The sequence below is a fragment of the Hemitrygon akajei genome, chromosome 23 (genome assembly GCF_048418815.1).
Source record: "Hemitrygon akajei chromosome 23, sHemAka1.3, whole genome shotgun sequence".
Taxonomy (NCBI): Eukaryota; Metazoa; Chordata; class Chondrichthyes; order Myliobatiformes; family Dasyatidae; genus Hemitrygon; species Hemitrygon akajei.
In genome coordinates, this window is record NC_133146.1 from 9,529,884 (window position 1) to 9,549,030 (window position 19,147).

Below are 19,147 nucleotides of genomic sequence, written 5' to 3' on the forward strand. Positions count from 1 at the left end.
GCCATACCTCTCCCATGCATATACTCATCCAAATTTCTCTTAAACGTTGAAATTGAGTTTGCATGCTTCACTTCCACTGGCAGCTTGTTCCACACTCTCACCGCTCTCTCAGTGAAAAAGATCCTCCTCATGTTCCCCTTAGACCTTTCACCTTTCACCGTTAACCCCTGACCTCTAGTTGTAGTCTCACCCAACCTCAATGAAAGAAGCCTGTTTGCATTTACCTTATCTATATCCCTCATAATTTTGCATACCTCTATCAAATCTCCCCTCAGTCTTCTAGGTTCCAGGGAATAAAGTCCTAACCGTTTCAATCTTTCCTTATAACTCAGGTCCTCCAGTCCCAGCAACAACCTTGTAAACTTTCTCTGTACTCTTTCAACTTTATTTACATCTTTCCTATAGCTGGGCAATCAAAACTGCACACAATACTTCAAATCATGACTTCAAGATGGTGGCGTGACGCAGCGCGCAGTGGCCACTTTGGAATGAATATCTGTAATCTGTCAAGTAGGGAGCCGTGTACAATCCTCATTTGATGGAGACGGACGTGTGAAGCACGGAGGAACATCTGGTTAAACTTTTGAAATGCCTGTTTCGCTGCCGCTGCTACTGTGCGATCAGAAAATCTCCAGGAGGAAGGCCCCGAATCCTCGGCTTTGCCTGTTGATTGGCAGCTGGTGCCAGCGTCGAAGCGCTCGGCAGAGATGGTGCTCGGTGTCGGAGGGCTGGTCGGAGGCTCGAAGTTTTCGGACGGACTCGGAGTTGGCTGTGGTCGGGGCTCCCAGAGTGCTGTATCGGCAAGCTACAGCGCTGGAGGTTCATGGCAGGAAGAGTTTTTCTTCCTTCTACCGTCTGCGTGAGATGATGGGTTGACGGGACTTTGAGTCTCGTTTAAACCGTGCCATGGACTGCTCTTTGTCAGATTATGGTATTGCTTTGCACTGTTGAAACTATGTGTTATAATTCTGTGGTCTTTTGTCAGTTAGTCTTTTATCAATTATGTTATTGTCTGCACTGTTGAAACTATATGTTAACTATAACTATATGTAACTATGTGGTTTTGTGTAGGTCTTGTAGCTTTAGATTTGTCTGATGGGTTTGTAGTTCCTTTCCGGGGAACGTGCTAAGACGGTAGCGCGATATCGATATGCAGCAGCCTCTCCGGACTCTGGATTGGGGATTACCAAACGTAATGTGGTTTTTCTTGTGTGGTCTGTTTTGTGCTTTTTTGTGATATCATTCCGGAGAACATTGTCTCATTTTTAACTGCATTGTATTTGTGGTTATAAATGACAATAAACTGAATCTGAATCTGAAATTTGGCCTCACCAACGTCTCAAAGTTTCAAGTTCATTTGTTGTCAAAGTATACAACTCTGAAATTCTTCTTCTCCAGATAGCCACAAAACCAAGAAACAAAAGAAAAGCAGCACGATCATCAACTCCCAAATCCGCCCCTACAAAAAAGAACAAAAAGAATCCCTCCCCCCCCCCGCACACAAAATAAACGAGAAAGATCAGACAAAAACATGTCTTACATAACTTCAGCATAACATCTTATCTCTTGTACTCAGGACTTTGGTTTATGAAGGTCAAAGTGACAAAAGCTTTCTTTACAACCTGATCAAACTGTGATGCCACTTTCAATGAGTTATGTATCAGTAGTTCCAGATCCCTCTGTTCTACTGCACTCCCCAGTGCTCTACTTTTTACTGTTTAAGACATATCCTGGTTGGTCCTACAAAGAGCAACACCTCACACTTGTCTGCATTGAATTCCATCTGCCATTTCTCAGTCCATTTTTCCAGCTGATCCAGATCCTGTTGCAAGCCCAGATAGTCCTCCTCGCTGTCCCTACACCCCGGACTTGGTGTCATCCACAGATCCAGGTAACCACATTATCATCCAGGTCATTGATATAGATGACAAATAAAAACAGACCCAGCACTGATCTCTGAGTTACTCCATTAGTCACAGGCCTCCAGTCAGAGAGGCAACCATCCACTACCACTCTCCCATGCCTACTCCAATTTACTACCTCATCTTGAATGCCAAGCAACTGAACCTTCCTGACAACCTCCCAAGTGGGACCTCGCTAAAGTTCATGCAGACAACATCCACTGCCTTGCTTTCATCAACTTCCTCGAAAAACTCTCTAAGATGTTCTTGGTATTTTTTTTATTTGCAGTTTGTCTTCTTGTGCACATTTGTTGTTTATCAGTCTTGGTTTATGTATAGTTTTTCACAAATTCTATTGTATTTCTTTATTTTCCAGTAACTGCCTGCAAGCAGGTGAATCTCAAGGCAGTATATGTTAACACATAATTATTTTATAAGTATACTGATTGCTTTGTGTACTAGAGAACCCAGCATGGATTTGTAAATGTATTCCAGCCTGTTACCCTGTGTTACATCAATCTGAGCTACAGAAATTTGCTCCTATCAAATTTCCAAATTACGACTCAAAAGATTTAAGACTCAAAATAAATTTCACTGTCATTGTACTTACGTGAAAAAAATAAACACAAAACGTATTTTTTCAGCCTGCACATCCTGATGTTTGGGCAAAATGACATAGCTTCATGTTACAGAAAATCAAGATGCAGACTGCAGTCCCTCCGTAACACAGAGTTTGCAGGTATTTGAGTGAGAGACGAAAAAATGCATTGGAATTTGCTTTAATACATTGCTGTACCAGCCACTGCCATCGACCAGGAGATGACTGCTTAAGTAGCTCCTCCTTGGGCCGGCTGGTGGTGTAGTGGCATCAACACAGGACTTCAAGGCAGGTGATCCTGAGTTCAAACCCAGCCGGGTCCCAACCTGGGCAGCAGCAGTATCTGCGCGGAAGAAAGGCCCGGCGATCTACTTCCGTATCCTACCATGAAAGCCCTATCGTCCACGAAGAGTTGGACTCAACTCAACAACTGAATGAGATGAGCTTTGAACTATTTACCTGGGCCGACTGCCTACGCTTTTCCGAGGTTACGTCCGTGCTCCGTGCCTGGCTGTCCTTGGAGAGGGAGCATGGCGGGCACACTGGGATTTCCATGAGCAGTAAACGTATTATAACCTGAGTGTAGCTACTGTCCTGTAAATATCGATTGCCTTGTTTCTATGTGTTGTAAATAAACTTGTATAGTTTTGATATTAAAAATGGAGCTCTTCCTCTGTCACAGAACTATAGACACTGAGGTAAAGGATAGGTGACTCCTAACAAATCTGGCTGAGGAATGTCCATGAATGTTGCTAAAATGCACAGCATTCAGTAAAACTCCACAGGAGGCACTCTTGGATAAAAATTCATAGAATTGATAGCAAGTTATTGATTTTTATTAGGGAAAAGGATGAGCAAAATCCTTTATGAACAACATTCATGTACTCAGATTGGCAGGTGTGACAGTGTTAGAGTCTCGTCTATTCACTTTGTGTATTCATCACTTAGATAATGGGATGGGAATCCACATAAACGTGTTCGTTGCTGAAGCAGAGGCAAGATACACTGCAGGTGAAACCAGAAAATTACAAAATTCATCTATGAATAGAAAATGGACAATTCGGGAGCGAATAGATCTGTGGAGACCAGTGTGAGACCAGTCACACGAAATGAAAAACAAGGCCCTTCTTCGTTCTCTCTTCTTCTATTCCTCTTTCACCCCTTCCCTTCCACTCACCTCTCTCTGGTCCCTTTTCTCCGTGGTCCACTGTCCTCTCCTTTTAGATTCACTCTTCAGCCCTTAACCCATTCAACCTATCACCTCCCAGCTTCTCACTTCATACCCCCTCCCCGCCTACCCAGCTTCCCCCTCACCTGGTCTCACCTGTCACCTGCCTGTATGTATCCTTCCCCTCCAGCCATCTGATTTGGCTTCTGCCTGCGTCCTGTCCAGTCCTGATGAAAGGACTGAAACATCAGCTGTTTATCCCTTTCCCTAGATGCTGCCTGACTTGCAGAGTTCCTTTGTCGCTCTGGTTCCCATAAAGGTGGAAACAGGTGATTTTGGAATGCTTGTGCAAGGAACTTTAACATCTGGATGGATATTGAAAAGTTCATAGATTCTGGAGATTACAAAGATTAATTGTTTTGCTGTGGCTTAAAAATCCCGATACCTTCATAAGAAAAGCACTTTGAATGATCCTGGCACTATAGGGTTAAGGGGAGTGTTTGACAGCTCTGGACCGGAACTCGCCGGAGCTTAGAAAATGGCAGGGGGTGGAATCTCATTGAAACCGATCGAATATTGAAAGGCCTGAATGAGTGGACCTGGAGAGGATGTTTCCTATGGAGCGGGAGTCTAAGACCAGAGGGCACATCCTCAGGGTAAAAAGATGTCCTTTTAGAACAGAGATGAGGAGGAATTTCTTTAGCTAAAGAGTGGTGAATCTGTGGAATTCATTGCCACAGACGGCTGTGGAGACCAAGCAATTGGGTATATTTAAAGTTGATAGGTTCTTGATTAGCAAGAATGTCAAAGGTTAGGGGGAGAAGGCAGAAGAATGGGGTTGAGAGGGATAATAAATCAGCCATGATGGAACAGTGGAGCAGACTCGATGGGCCGAATGGCCTCATTCTGCCCCGTCTTATGGAAGGATGCAGTGGGCTTCGAAAGAATCATAATAGATTCACCAGATTGGACCTAGGACTCCAAGAGTTAAATTGCAATGCTGATTGAACAGACTGGAACTATATTGATAGTGGTTGAAGGGCAAAAGACAGTTTGAAGATGTTAATAAGAATTGAGAGCATACATTGAGAGAAGTGATGTCCATTCACTCAGGAGGGAAAGTTTAAACAAAGAGCACTTCCACACACACATTGTGGCTGATGTGTAGAATTCTCTAATGCAAGACTAAAGATGAGCTGCATTTGTCACATGTTCATTGAAACATCGAAACAAACAGTGAAATGCGTCGTGTGCGTCAACAATCAACACAGTCCCAAGGACGTGCTGGGGGCAGCCCGCAGGTGTTGCCACACTTCCAGTGCTAATGTAGCATGGCCACAACTTACTAACCCTAACCTGTACGTCTTTGGAACGTGGGAGGAAACCCACGCAGATATGGGGAGAATGTACAAACCCCTCATTGGCAGCTGTCAAAGCACTTCATCGGACTGTGCTGGTCGCTGATGCAAGTGGCACATTTCACTGTGTACAAACAAGCTGGATGAACTCAGCAGGTCGGGCAGCATCCGTTGAAAGGAGCAGTCAACGTTTCACTGTGTGTTTTATTGCCTCAACGTAGATGTGACAGATGAAGCTAATCTTTATTAAAGGATCTGGGATAATGGTCGTTACATGAAATTAGGTGAGAGATTAGCCACAATCTCAATGCATGGCTAAGCAGGCTGAAGGAGTATTTATACCCCTAGAAAGCAAAATCAGAAGGATCTGAACTCAGTGAAGTTTATGGTGTAAATAACTATGTCAACCATGTTATTTTGAAATATTTTGATTCATAGAATAATTGGATTCAGAATTGACAATTGGCCGGCTGCAGAGAGCCGAATCTTGCCATTCAGAGCTCTGTGTCAGTCTTCATTGGGTAAAGGGGCCGAGTTTCTCCAGGAAAGCCCCTGCCTGTTCACTTTATACTTCCTTTCAGGATTTATTAGCAATTTTCACTGACTATGGCTGCTTCCCTAAAGGGTCGGAGTGCAATTTTGGGGATGTGCACCTCTCCTCAAAGCCCCTACATCTACAGTACATTACTGACAGTAACCTAAAGGCACATTAATACGCTCATACATATTCACTTTCAAGGATTCTACAACTCTCTACATCCCCCCTCCCCCACCCACCTACCTTCCCCCTCACCCATCAACTTCCAGCTTGTACTCCTTCTTCTCCCCCTTCCCCCATCTTCTTATTCTGGCTTCTTCCACCTTTCCTTCCCGTCCCGATGGAAGATCTCGGCCTAAAACGTCGACTGTTTATTCCTCTCCGTAGATGCTGTCTGACCTGCTGAGTTCCTCCAACACTGCGTTACAACATTGAACATAACAGGCCTTTGGCCCACAATGTTGTGCCAACCTTTTAACCTACTCTAACATCAATATAACCCTTCCCTCCCACACTGCCCTCCACTTTTCTATCATCCAAGATTCTTCAACATTTCCAGAATCCCTTGTGTTTACACAATGGATTGTTGTGTTTTAAAATAAGAATGGTAGATTTCCTTCTCTAAAAGACATCACTAACTACTGATTGGAGTTTATTTGAAGTCTACATCTACTCATCTAAGTTAAATTAAATTCCCCAGCTGTGATGGTGACATCTAATTCATATCTTTAACACTTCAGTATTTTACCTACAATGACATTGCTTCCCTCTTAGAAAATATACTTTTTCCATTAAATGGAAAGCTGAATTGAAGAGCAAATGTCTAGAGATCACGGAATAACTATAATATAAAATAGACAAAGGCCATTCAGCCCATCACAAGTATAGTATTTGAGCTTTTCATAGATTCTATTGTACTGCTTTGTTCTTCTGTGAATGCCAGCAAGAAAATAAATCTTAGGGCAGTATATGGTGGCATATACATATTTCGATAATGAATTCACTTTGAACTTTGAAAGCTTAATCACGTCTTCTAGCCCTTTAGGTCATAGATCTTCTGAAACCACATCCATGTAATGAGGGTTCCAGTTTTCACCAGTGAGACGCTTTCAGCCCCCACCCCACTTGAGAGGCAAATTCCTCCTCTTCTCTTTCCTCGCTCTTCTCCCAAAAACTTTAAGATCCCTCAAAGTTGACATGCAAGTTGATAGAATAGATAGGAAGATGAATGGCTTGTTGGCCTTCATTGGTCAGGAGACTTGAGTTCAAGAGGTAATGTTGTAGCTCTACAAAATTCTGGTCTGTTCACTTGGTTCTATTCACTTCCGGTTGTCTCATTATACAAAGGACGTGGAAGCTTTTGAGAGGGCGCAGAGGAGATTTATGAGATGTTAGGCTCAAGAGATTCTGCAGATGCTGGAAATCTTGAACAATGCACACAAAATGCTGGAGGAACTCTCCATATCAAGCAACATCTATGGTGGGGAATAAAGAGTTGACGTTTTCGGCCAAGACCCTCAATCAGGGCAGGAAAGGAAGGGGGCAGAAGCCAGAATAAGAAGGTGGAGGGAGATGAAGTAGTAGAAGACACTAGGTGTAAGTGAGACCAGATGAAGGAACAGGTGGGTGAATGGGGGGAGGGGTGAAGTAAGAAACTAGGAGGTGATGGGCGGAGGAGGTCAAAGGATGAAAAATAAGGAATTTAATAGGAGAGGATAGTGAACTAAGGAATAAAGGGAAGGAGCAGGGAACCAGTGGGAGGTAACGAGCAGGTGAGGACAAGAGAAGGGGTGAGAGAGTAACCGGAATGGGGCTGGAAAAGGAGAGAAGGGGGAGGGGGAATAAATACCAGAACTTACAGAAATTGCTGTTCATGCCATTAGATTGGAAGTTACCCTGACGGAAAATGAGGTGTTGCTCCTCCACCCAGTCCAGGTTGTCAATTCAGGACACCGCCTGGATTAGAGTGCATGTCATGTGATGAAAGGCTGTGCACGCTAGGGACGCACACAGTGCTTCTTTGGAGCACTGGAGGATGAGAGGCAACTTGGTAGCATATACTCTGTAAGATTATGAGAGGCAAAGATAGCATGGACAAAGAGCGTCCTTTCCCCAGGGTGGCCATGGCCAAAACCAGAGGGCATCTGTTCAATATGACTGGAGGAAAGCAAAGGGGAGATGTAGGAGGTAGGTATTTTGTAGAGAGAATGGTGGGTGCCTGGACACCTACCAGGGACAGTTGTAGAAGCTGATACAATAGAGATATTTAAAAGATTCTAGAACATGGATGTACGAAAAACAGTAGTTTATAGACGGTGCGGAAGGGAGGGGTTTAGACGGCTCTTGGAGTAGTTTTATACAGGTCACACAGCATCATGGGCCAAAGGGCTCATTTTCTGTTGTACTGTCCTGTCTTCTAAATGTATACTGCAAAGATCTTGAGACCCTGCTGAGGACAATAACTCATTCTATTTATTCTGTCTAGAATGAAATGTTATCAAATTCAACCTTGCTCAAAAGGAAGTCCCAGCCTTTCCAAACTATATTCATCACTAAGCTGTTGCAGTTCATTGTACATCTCACGTATAATCTGAGGTTTCCTGTTGCATGTTGTCTGCAGGTGGACACACTACTCAGTGTGAGATCCGTTTAAGAGGAAGCTAGGTCAGCCCATAAAGATGTCGATTTGATGAGAGTCCATGTGGTCCACATGGGCCAGACAGACTGACACTGTCAATGATATTGAAAAGAATAAATAAGAAGACCAAGCTAATTATGAATGTGATTAGCTAGCACCAGCCATTTTTTAAAAACATCTGTAGGTTAGAGGAAATTCTGAAGGAGAGATTGGAACCCAAACAGATTTAAGTGCAGCCTTAATGCCAGTGAATTGAAACCATAAGACTATAAGATATAGAAGCAGAAGTAGGCCATTCGGCCCATTGAGACTGCTCCACTGTTCAATCATGGGCTGATCCAATTCTTCCAGTCATCCCCACTCCCCTGCCTTCACCCCATACCCTTTGATGCCCTGGCTAATCAAGAACCTATCTATCTCAGCTTTAAATACACCCAATGACTTGGCCTCCACAGCTGCTCGTGGCAACAAAATCCACAGATTTACGACCCTCTGACTAAATTAATTTCTCCGCATCTCCGTTCTAAATGGACATCCTTCAATCCTGAAATCATGCCCTCTTGTCCTAGAAACAAAATAATATTACAAAATTCCATTTTCAATTCAATATGGTAAACAAGAAACAAATCTAGATCATCACAGGAACAAGCCATAACGTTAGGCCGTTAGACATAGGAGCAGAGTTAGACCGTCAGACATAGGAGCAGAGTTAGGCCATCAGACATAGGAGCAGAGTTAGACTATCAGACATAGGAGCAGAGTTAGACCGTCAGACATAGGAGCAGAGTTAGGCCATCAGACATAGGAGCAGAGTTAGACCATCAGACATAGGAGCAGAGTTAGACCATCAGACATAGGAGCAGAGTTAGGCCGTCAGACATAGGAGCAGAGTTAGACCATCAGACATAGGAGCAGAGTTAGACCATCAGAAATAGGAGCAGAGTTAGACCGTCAGACATAGGAGCAGAGTTAGGCCGTCAGACATAGGAGCAGAGTTAGACCATCAGACATAGGAGCAGAGTTAGACCGTCAGACATAGGAGCAGAGTTAGACCATCAGACATAGGAGCAGAGTTAGGCCGTCAGACATAGGAGTAGAGTTAGGCCATCAGACATAGGAGCAGAGTTAGACCATCAGACATAGGAGCAGAGTTAGACCGTCAGACATAGGAGCAGAGTTAGACCGTCAGACATAGGAGCAGAGTTAGGCCGTCAGACATAGGAGCAGAGTTAGGCCATCAGACATAGGAGCAGAGTTAGACCATCAGACATAGGAGCAGAGTTAGACCGTCAGACATAGGAGCAGAGTTAGACCATCAGACATAGGAGCAGAGTTAGGCCGTCAGACATAGGAGCAGAGTTAGACCATCAGACATAGGAGCAGAGTTAGACCATCAGACATAGGAGCAGAGTTAGGCCATCAGACATAGGAGCAGAGTTAGACCGTCAGACATAGGAGCAGAGTTAGGCCGTCAGACATAGGAGCAGAGTTAGACCATCAGACATAGGAGCAGAGTTAGGCCAAGTGTTGTGGCTAGCCAACTAAATTAATAATTAAACGTCTAACTAAACAAATCCCTTCTGGCCTACACGAGTTTCATATCCCTCCTTGCTCTGCATATTTGTGTGTGTGTGTGCGTGCGTGCGTGTGTGCGTATTTTTAAAGTCCCAGATGAGTTCTCAATGTGGCAGCTGACAATTGTGATAGCTAGAGTCATAATTAAATGGTTGGTTTTGGAGTTATTTTGTTTCAAGAGTGCATTTTTTTTCTTGTGTGACCCAGAACACAGGCTTTGAGAATCCCAGGCCTACGTAATTACTACTCCTACTCCTACTCCTAATAATATTAATAATAATGGTAATAGCAGCAGCAACAACAACATCTGCCCATATAACAACTTACTGGTGCAATGAAAAACAACCCTGGACGTTTTGGCCCTTGGCTTGGCATGCTTGACATAATTTGGCCCTTGTGGAAAGCTAACTGGGGAACCCTGCTGTAGACTCACCTTTTAGGGATTCTGCAGATTGATGTTTGATATTTAATGTTCAGTGTATTATTTGTTTGTTTTTTGTTGCTTACATGATTTCTTTTATTTCGCAGGTTTGATGATCTTGCTGTGTGGGGTGTTGCTTTAAACAGGATCTATGGTGTTTCAATTGAAAATCTGGTATTTCAGGAGCTAATGAAGAGCTAGGGCAGCAATGAAGGTCCTGCTTCTCTGTCCAAGGTCCGTCAGATGGACAAGGATTCTTCATTGCTGTTTCTGTAACAAGTTTGTTTTACCAGTCAGGGTTGTTAGCTGAACCCCCAGACCCGGAGGAACATTGGATCACTCTTAATCTGGCCTCTACCCTTTGACCTTTTTGTCATGGGTGACCCTAACAAAAGCCAAAACATAAAGCCCTGACTCCAGCCAACATAACTCACCGGGTCACTGAGGCACTCAAGCCTCCAAACCCAACGACAAGGCTGTGGTCCTCTTGGAGGATGTGACTATCTAAGAGCACGTTAACACCTCTGACACCTCTGTCATCCTCAGTAGCACATACCAGGCACCCGCCACTCTCTGTGCAAAATAAAACTTGCCCTACATTTCCCCTTTGAACTTGCTCCCGCTCCTCTAGATTGCATGCCCTCCAGTATTTCCACTCTGAGAAAAAGATACCGCTGCCTACTCAATCTTTACCACTCATAATCTTACCAACTTCTGATAAGTCTCCCCTCAGCCTCTGACATTCCAGATAAAACAACCCAAGTTTGTCCAACCTCTCATCCAGGCTGTGTCCTGGTAACCCTCTCCAAAGCATCAACATCCTTCCTATAATGCAATAATTCTAATGCAGCTTAACTAGAGTTTTATGATGCTGCAACGTAACTTCCAAACTTTTGAACTCAGTGCCCTGGCTAATGAAGACAAACATGCCAGGTTCCTGCCTTACCTCCCTATCGGCCACTGCCACGGAGCTCTGGACTTGGAGCCCAAGATTCATCTGCACATCAACACTGCAAAGGGTTCTGCATTAGCAATGTTCTGTTCCCTTACGTCTGATCTCCCAAAAATGCAACACTTCACATTTTAAACACATAGAGTTTCTGCAGATGCTGGCAAACCAGAGTGATACACACAAAATGCTGCAGGAACTCAGCAGGTCAGTCAGCATCTATGGAGGGGAGTAAACAGGCGATGTTTCGGGACCCTTCATTGGGACTGGAAAGGAAGAAGCTGGAATAAGATGGTGGTGGGGGGAGAGGGAGGAGAACGATAATAATAATGATGATAAATATGTTATTGATCCCGAGTGGGAAATTATTTTGTTACAGCAGCAACATTTAAAAACACACTTAGCAGTGTGCAGACTTAACTAATAATAAACTATAGAATAACAATATACACAATAACTGTTTACCAATGTGCAATAATAATGTAGGAAATAATAAAACAGAGACTATTGTGCTACGATGTGTGTTCTCAGGAATACAAGGTAGCAAGTATAGATGAAATTGGGCGAGGAGGATAGATGGAAGATGTAAAGGGCTGAAGAAGAACAAATCTGATGGGAGAGGAAAGTGGACCATGGGAGAAAGGGAAAGAGGAAGGTGATGGGTAGGTGAGGAGAAGGGAAAGGGTAGGAGGGGAGAGTGGACCATGGGAGAAAGGGAAAGAGGAAGGTGATGGGTAGATGAGGAGAAGGGAAAGGGTAGGAGGGGAGAGTGGACCATGGGAGAAAGGGAAAGAGGAAGGTGATGGGTAGATGAGGAGAAGGGAAAGGGTAGGAGGGGAGAGTGGACCATGGGAGAAAGGGAAAGAGGAAGGTGATGGGTAGGTGAGGAGAAGGGAAAGGGTAGGAGGGGAGAGTGGACCATGGGAGAAAGGGAAAGAGGAAGGTGATGGGTAGATGAGGAGAAGGGAAAGGGTAGGAGGGGAGAGTGGACCATGGGAGAAAGGGAAAGAGGAAGGTGATGGGTAGGTGAGGAGAAGGGAAAGGGTAAGTGGGGTGCCAGAATGGGGAATGAAAGGAGTGAAGGGGCATAGAAGGGAACCAGCGAGGGAAGGTCTCACTGAATTCCTGGCAAAGAAAAGAATTAAGATTCTTTAGGGTAGGCATAACTCAAAGAGACTTCACAGATGAGTAACAAATCACTAACAGAAGAGATTCTGCAGATGATGGAAACGCTTCACACTTGGCCCTGCTTAAACTCAATCTGCCATTTCTCTGAGCATAACTGCAAATGATCTATATCCCATTCTCTGGCAGTCTTTAACACGACCCATAACACCAAACAAAGCAGCTGTGGGAGCAGTGTCGATGGAGGGAAATAAACTGGGGCAGTTTTGGGTCTCAGCACTGGCAGGGTAAAGGGGAGACAGCTGGAATAAAAACATGGGGGAAAGCAAAAGGTGGAACCACATGAGGATAGGGGGTGAGTGGGAATGATGTCAAAAGCTGGGAGGTGATAGGTGGAAGTAAAAAATGGCTGAAGAAAATGGAATGTGATAGGACCCAGGGGAAAAGATGCTGCTGCCTACTCTATCTACGCCACTCATAATCTTTTATAAACTTCTATCAGATCTCCCCTCATTCTCCACTGCTCCAGAGAAAACCACCCAAGTTTGTCCAACCTCTCCTCAGCACGTGGAACCACGGAAAAGCTGCTAGCTATTCCCCGAAAAGACTTGAAGCAATTTTATTCCATAATATAAAAATAGATTACATATTACATATGGATGAAATTTGGATTTAATAAATTTTATACAAAATATCTAAAATCTCTCTGAAACAAACATCACATTTATAATCGCTTCCAAGAGAATGGTAAGTGGACATAAACCCCATAAGCTGGCTTAAATAAAGTCACATAATTGGCTACTACATGAATTTAATAACATACCTGTTAAAAATTATCAATGAAAACTCACCATTTTGGGTCTCCCTGCAAAGACCTTGCCCTTTTTAATGAGGGCCTCCTTGGCATACTTATAGTGATTGATCACCACCACGTAGTGAGGACCCAACATCAGAGAGAAGATATCGCCATAGTCCTTCTGGAAATTCTGGAAGAGCAGGTGAGCAGGAAGATCACTCCTCAGGCTTAGCAGGCTACCAATGAATGGGAAGGAAGGCAAACTTTTTGGGTGCTTTCCCACCTTAGGCTTTTTATGAAAAAGGCTGGTGAAAGATAAGATGACAAAGCTAACTGCAATGATCAGAGTAGTCACAATCAGATCCATTTTCTCCAAAAGCCTGAACTGGGATCTTCTCAGACTCAAGTGGATCAAAGGGAGAATCCAAAGCCCTTTTATACAGCTGAGAGTCAACACCTTGAAGTTTAACAGCGGGGAGATATGCCTTTGACTTTTTGCCTTAATTCATATCTCAACATTTTTGTTACCCAGCCAGATTTCAATGAAGACTACATCTGCAGAGGGCACTCTAATTCCAAATGAGCAACACTAACCGACTTACTCTAGTCCATGATATGAACTGAACTAAGCTGAGAATGGAAAGTGGCAAACGCAAATTGCATAGGATGGATTTTACTGTCAGTTGTAAAGTTACAGTACATGTCACTCACTACATTGAGAGCTAACTTCCCCATCAGAAAACACAATCAGATATATTACAGATATCTTATATGAAGCAAAATCTTATTGTTATGTGCCAGCAGTAGAGGATAAAGACAAAATTAATATGAATTACAAAAATACTCGGATAGCTGATGGGAAGAATCTGTTCCCAAAACATGCAGTTCTCTTTTCACACCTGTTATTTATTTTAAAAACTATTTCATATTGTAACTTACAGATTTTTTATGTACTGCCTCTGCAAATGAACAATAAATCTGATTTGAATTCTGATTTTGACATATACCAAGATACAGCGAAAAGCTTGCCTTGCATATTGTTCATACAGGTCAGATCATAACAGTTCATTAGGGAGAACAAGGTAAAATAATAACAGAATGCAGAATAAAGTGTAACAGCTATAGAGAACGTGCAGTGCAGAAAAGCAAAAAGATGCAAGATCATGAGACAGATTGTGAGGTCAAGAATCCACCTTATTGTACTAAGGAACCATTCAATGGTCTTACAATAACCAGGTGGAAGCTACCCTTGAGCCCGGTGGAAAGGGCTTTCAGGTTTCTGTATCTTCTGCCCAATGGGGGGTGGACAGAAGAGGGGAAGTCTGGGACATGCAGGATCTTTGATTATGTTGGTTGAAGGCTATTGTTAAGTTTACCGGCTCCCTGAGCTATTAAATTACGTAAATTTTTGTGTGAGTTCTCTCCTGCTAAATCCAACAATAGTTTGGCCTCTAAGTTACTTCTCTGCTTTTTAATGGCATTAAAACAAATCCCGTGCCATCCCTACTGTGTTTAGAAATCCCATGAAGATTATACAAGTTTCCCAGAACAGTGTTGTGGAACATGTTGTTACAGAGAGCGCACTAGGAAAATTAGACAGAAAGAAGTCCCATCAAGGAGCAGAAGAAGGCTTCTTCAAGGTTAGCATTCTCGGAAGAAAGATGGCAGTGAAATCAACAACAACAATTGACGCACCATAAATAACTCTTGGAGACTGGAAGTGAATGATAGGCTTTTATTAGCAGGAAAAGGGAGCACGACATCTCAGAGACTGAGGGGGGGAGCAGTGCCCCAATCGCCTTTCTACAGAGGTCTGTGGGAGGAGCCACAGGAGCAGTCAGCAGAGGGGCGTGTCCAGACAGGTATACATAGTTTACCACATTCACCCCCCCCCCCCTTTGTTTTAAAAGAGAGTCCCCACGGGGCGAAGTTTCTTACAAATATATTTACAGTTTAAGTCTACCAGGCGGTCGAGACTGTCGCTGCGATCTACGTAGCACCGGTGGTGATTGCACCGGAGACGGTGGTTGTGCTGGCTCCGGCCTGACTTGAGGTGCCAGCCCGTTAGGCGTCAGTAATCCCTCATGCGTGTGCGTGGCGCCCGGTATGGGAGTGTCATGAGGAGCCTGTGTAGGGCTTGGCGTGCGCGGTGTCTCGTGGGTATATACATCGGTGGGTACGGGGTTCATAGTCACCGTGGAGTGTTCAGGATAGGGGTCTGGTGCTCTTGTGGGCACCAGGTCGCGGATGGAGACCGTGTCCCCCTGCCCATCAGGTAAGACCACGTAGGCATACTGGGGGTTCGCATGTAGTAGGTGAACCCTCTCGACCAGCGGGGAGTATTTATTGCTCCGCGCATGATTCCGGAGCAGCACTGGCCCTGAGGACGTCAGCCATGTCGGTAGGGTGGTCCCAGTGGCAGACTTCCTGGGAAAAGAAAAGAGTCGCTCATGAGGGGTGGCATTGGTGGACGTACATAACAGGGAGCGGATGGAGTGGAGTGCCTCGGGGAGGACCTCCTGCCATCGAGAGACCGGCAACCCTTTTGACTTAAGGGCTAAAAGTGTGGCCTTCCACACAGTGGCATTCTCCCTCTCCACCTGTCCATTTCCCCGGGGATTATAGCTCGTGGTCCTACTAGTAGCAATACCCCTAGCCAGCAGGAACGGCGCAACTCGTCACTCATAAAGGAGGACCCTCTGTCACTGTGGATATAGCAGGGATATCCGAACAGAGTGAAGAGCTGGCGCAGGGCTTTTATGGCGGATGTGGCAGTGGTGTCGGGGCAGGGGATGGCAAAGGGGAACCGCGAGTACTCGTCGATAATGTTGAGAAAGTAGACATTGTGGTTGGTGGAGGGAAGGGGGCCCTTAAAGTCAACACTCAGTCGCTCACAGGGGCGGGTGGCCTTGATAAGTTGTGCCTTGTCAGGACGGTAGAAGTGCGGTTTGCACTCAGCGCAGACTTGACAGTCCCTGGTCATCGTCCTGATTTCCTCAAGCGAGTAAGGCAGGTTCCGGGCTTTCACGAAATGGTAAAATCGGGTGACCCCCAGGTGACAAACATCTGCATGGAGGGTGTATAGCTGGTCGAGCTGTGTGCTGGCACACGCTCCCCGGGATAGGGCATCAGGGGGCTCATTGAGCCTTCCAGGCCGGTACAGGATATCATAGTTGTAGGTGGAGAGTTCCATTCTACACCTCAAAATTTTATCACTTTTGATTTTGCCCCGCTGTTGGTTGCTAAACATGAACGCAACTGAGCGTTGGTCGGTCAGTAAGGTGAACCTTTTGCCGGCGAGATAGTGCCTCCAGTGCCTAATAGCTTCCACTATGGCCTGGGCTTCTTTGTCCACTGCGGAGTGCCAAATTTCAGGGCCTTGAAGGGTACGAGAGAAGAATGCTACCGGCCTTCCTGCCTGATTGAGGGTAGCAGCCAGCGTGAAGTCGGAGGCGTCACTCTCTACTTGGAAGGGAATGGTCTCGTCCACCGCATTCATCGTTGCTTTGGCAATGCCCCCTTTAATGCGGCTGAAGGCCGTGCGGGCCTCGGCTGAGAGTGGAAATGCGGTGGACTTGACCAGGGGGCGGGCCTTGTCTGCGTAATGAGGGACCCATTGGGCGTAATAGGAAAAGAAGCCCAGGCACCATCTGAGGGCTCTGAGGGTGGTGGGAAGAGGGAGTTCCAACAGGGGGCGCATACGGTCGGGCTCAGGGCCAATGACCCCGTTCTCCACGACATACCCAAGGATAGCAAGTCGGATGGTTCCAAACACACACTTGTCCCTATTATAGGTGAGGTTAAGAGCTTTGGCCACTTGGAAAAATCGTTGGAGGTTGGCGTCGTGATCCTGCCAGTCGTGACCACAGATGGTGATGTTATCATCAGTTGGCACTGGTCCACCATCCGGTCCATTTCCCTCTGGAAGACAGAGACACCATTTGTGACACCGAAGGGGACGCGCAGGAAGTGATAGAGCCTGCCGCCCGCCTCGAAGGCGGTGTAGGGGTGGTCCTCTGGGCGGATGGGGAGCTGATGGTAAGCGGATTTTAGGTCTATGGTCGAGTACACCTTGTACTGAGCTATCTGGTTGACCATATCCGCGATGCGGGGTAGCGGGTACGCGTCAAGCTGCATGAACCTATTGATGGTCTGGCTATAGTCCACGACCATCCTATTCTTCTGCCTGGTCCGAACAACGACCACCTGGGCCCTCCAAGGACTTGTGCTTGGCTCAATGATTCCCTCCCTGAGTAGCCGCTGCACCTCTGACTTAATGAAGGCATCAATGCACCATCAATAACTCTTGGAGACTGGAAGTGAACGATAGGCTTTTATTAGCAGCAAAAGGGAGCACGACATCTCGGAGACTGAGGGAGGAGCAGTGCCCCAATCGCCTTTATACAGGGGTCTGTGGGAGGAGCCACAGGAGCAGTCAGCAGAGGGGCGTGTCCAGACAGGTATACATAGTTTATCACAACAACAGATCTGCAGATGCTGGAAAGCTGAAATAAAACCAGAAAACACTCAGCGGATCGGGCAGCATCTGTAGAAAGAGTAAACAGACGTGGATTCTTTCTCCCACACCTTCACTGACCTTATTTACTCTGGGGATCTCCCATCCATCAGAGTTCCTTCACCCCATACATCCTGTTTCTATCTCCTACCCAAGACCACAAACCCATTTGTCCAGGTAGACCCATTGTTTCTGCCCCACTGAACTTGTATCTGCATACCTCGACTCTGTCTCCACCACACCTGCTCTCAGGATGAGGCTTTTCAGTCCAGAACTACTGAGATATCCTCCTTCTTCAAAGAAGGGGGCTTCCCTTTCTCCACCATCAATGCTGCCTTCAACTGTAGCTCTTCCATTTCACATACCTCACCCCATCTTCCCACCACCCCACAACTTCCACCATCTCCAATGGGATCCCGCTACCAAGCACATCTTTCCCTCCCACCCCTTCCACACCCCCCCCCCCCCACGCAGCTCCCTTGTCTATTCATCCCTCCGCATTGATCTCACTCCTGGCACTTAACCTTGCAAATGGAACAACAGCTACACCTGCCCCTTTACTTCCCCCTCCCCCCTCCTGGATTCACCTATCATCTTGTGTTTTTCCTTCCTCTCCCCTTCTTACACTGACTCCTCATCTTTTTTCTTCTCCAATTCCGATGAAGGGTCTCGGTCCAAAACGTTGCCTGTATGTTTTTCCATAGATGCTGCCTGGCCTGCTGAGTTCCTCCAGCCCTTTGTGTGTGTTGGTTGGTTTCTCTTCCACAGATGCTGCCTGACCTGTTGAGTGTTTTCTACATTTTCCGTTTTTATAAAAAATAAGGAGTGTTCAGTTACCCATGTGAGCGCCAGATAATTGCTATAGCTAGTGATATAATTATATTGAACACATTAACTGACATTTTATTACCAAAATCAAAATATATTGCTCTGCAATAAGAATCAAATATTCAGTGAAGCCTCACTAACAATTTAACAAAATGGCAGTGCTGAAGAGGACATTTTTATTTCAAAATAGACTTTTTTCATAATAAATTATTTACAAGAATAAACTGTGCAATGTTTTGTCATTTTTACATTCACAGAGAATGTGTTACTTCATGTTCTAGTTACATCCCTTCAAACCAGGAGGGTTGTTGCCCCTCAAGTGGCTCCCTGGGGTGGTTCACTACTAAGTGACAGAGGGGCTTCCTCATAGCAAACTGTAGCGACATGGGATCACGCCAACAACCTTTTCCTCTGCAGAGGATTACAGACACAGCTCAGAACATCAGGAGAACCAGTCACCCCTCTGTGGAACTTGTCTACAGTCCTCTTGGCCTTAGAAAAGCCGTCCACGTGACCAAAGACCCCCAACCAGCCCCACTCCCATCAGGCAGAAGATATAAAGTCTTAGGCGATTGAACGGACTTCTAGCAGGATAAAAGGGACATCAATCATCACAATATAGCTTGCATCTTATTGTTACCTGTTATGCACTTTCTCTGTAACTCTAATACTTTATTCTGCATTGCTCTTTGCTTTTCCATTGTACAACCTCAATGCACCGATACCAAGAAACAAT

At 45.3% G+C, this 19,147-nt stretch overlaps 1 protein-coding gene across 1 annotated transcript in view; it reads right to left on the reverse strand.

The window, feature by feature from the left end:
* Nucleotides 1-13,457, reverse strand: part of cyp17a1 (cytochrome P450, family 17, subfamily A, polypeptide 1) — a 33,045-nt gene extending 19,588 nt beyond the window's left edge. The window contains exon 1 of the mRNA XM_073026783.1: nucleotides 13,123-13,457. Coding sequence (XP_072882884.1) covers nucleotides 13,123-13,434 — 312 coding nt within the window. The 5' untranslated portion in view covers nucleotides 13,435-13,457. The remainder of the gene's footprint in view (nucleotides 1-13,122) is intronic.
* Nucleotides 13,458-19,147: the final 5,690 nt, after the last annotated feature.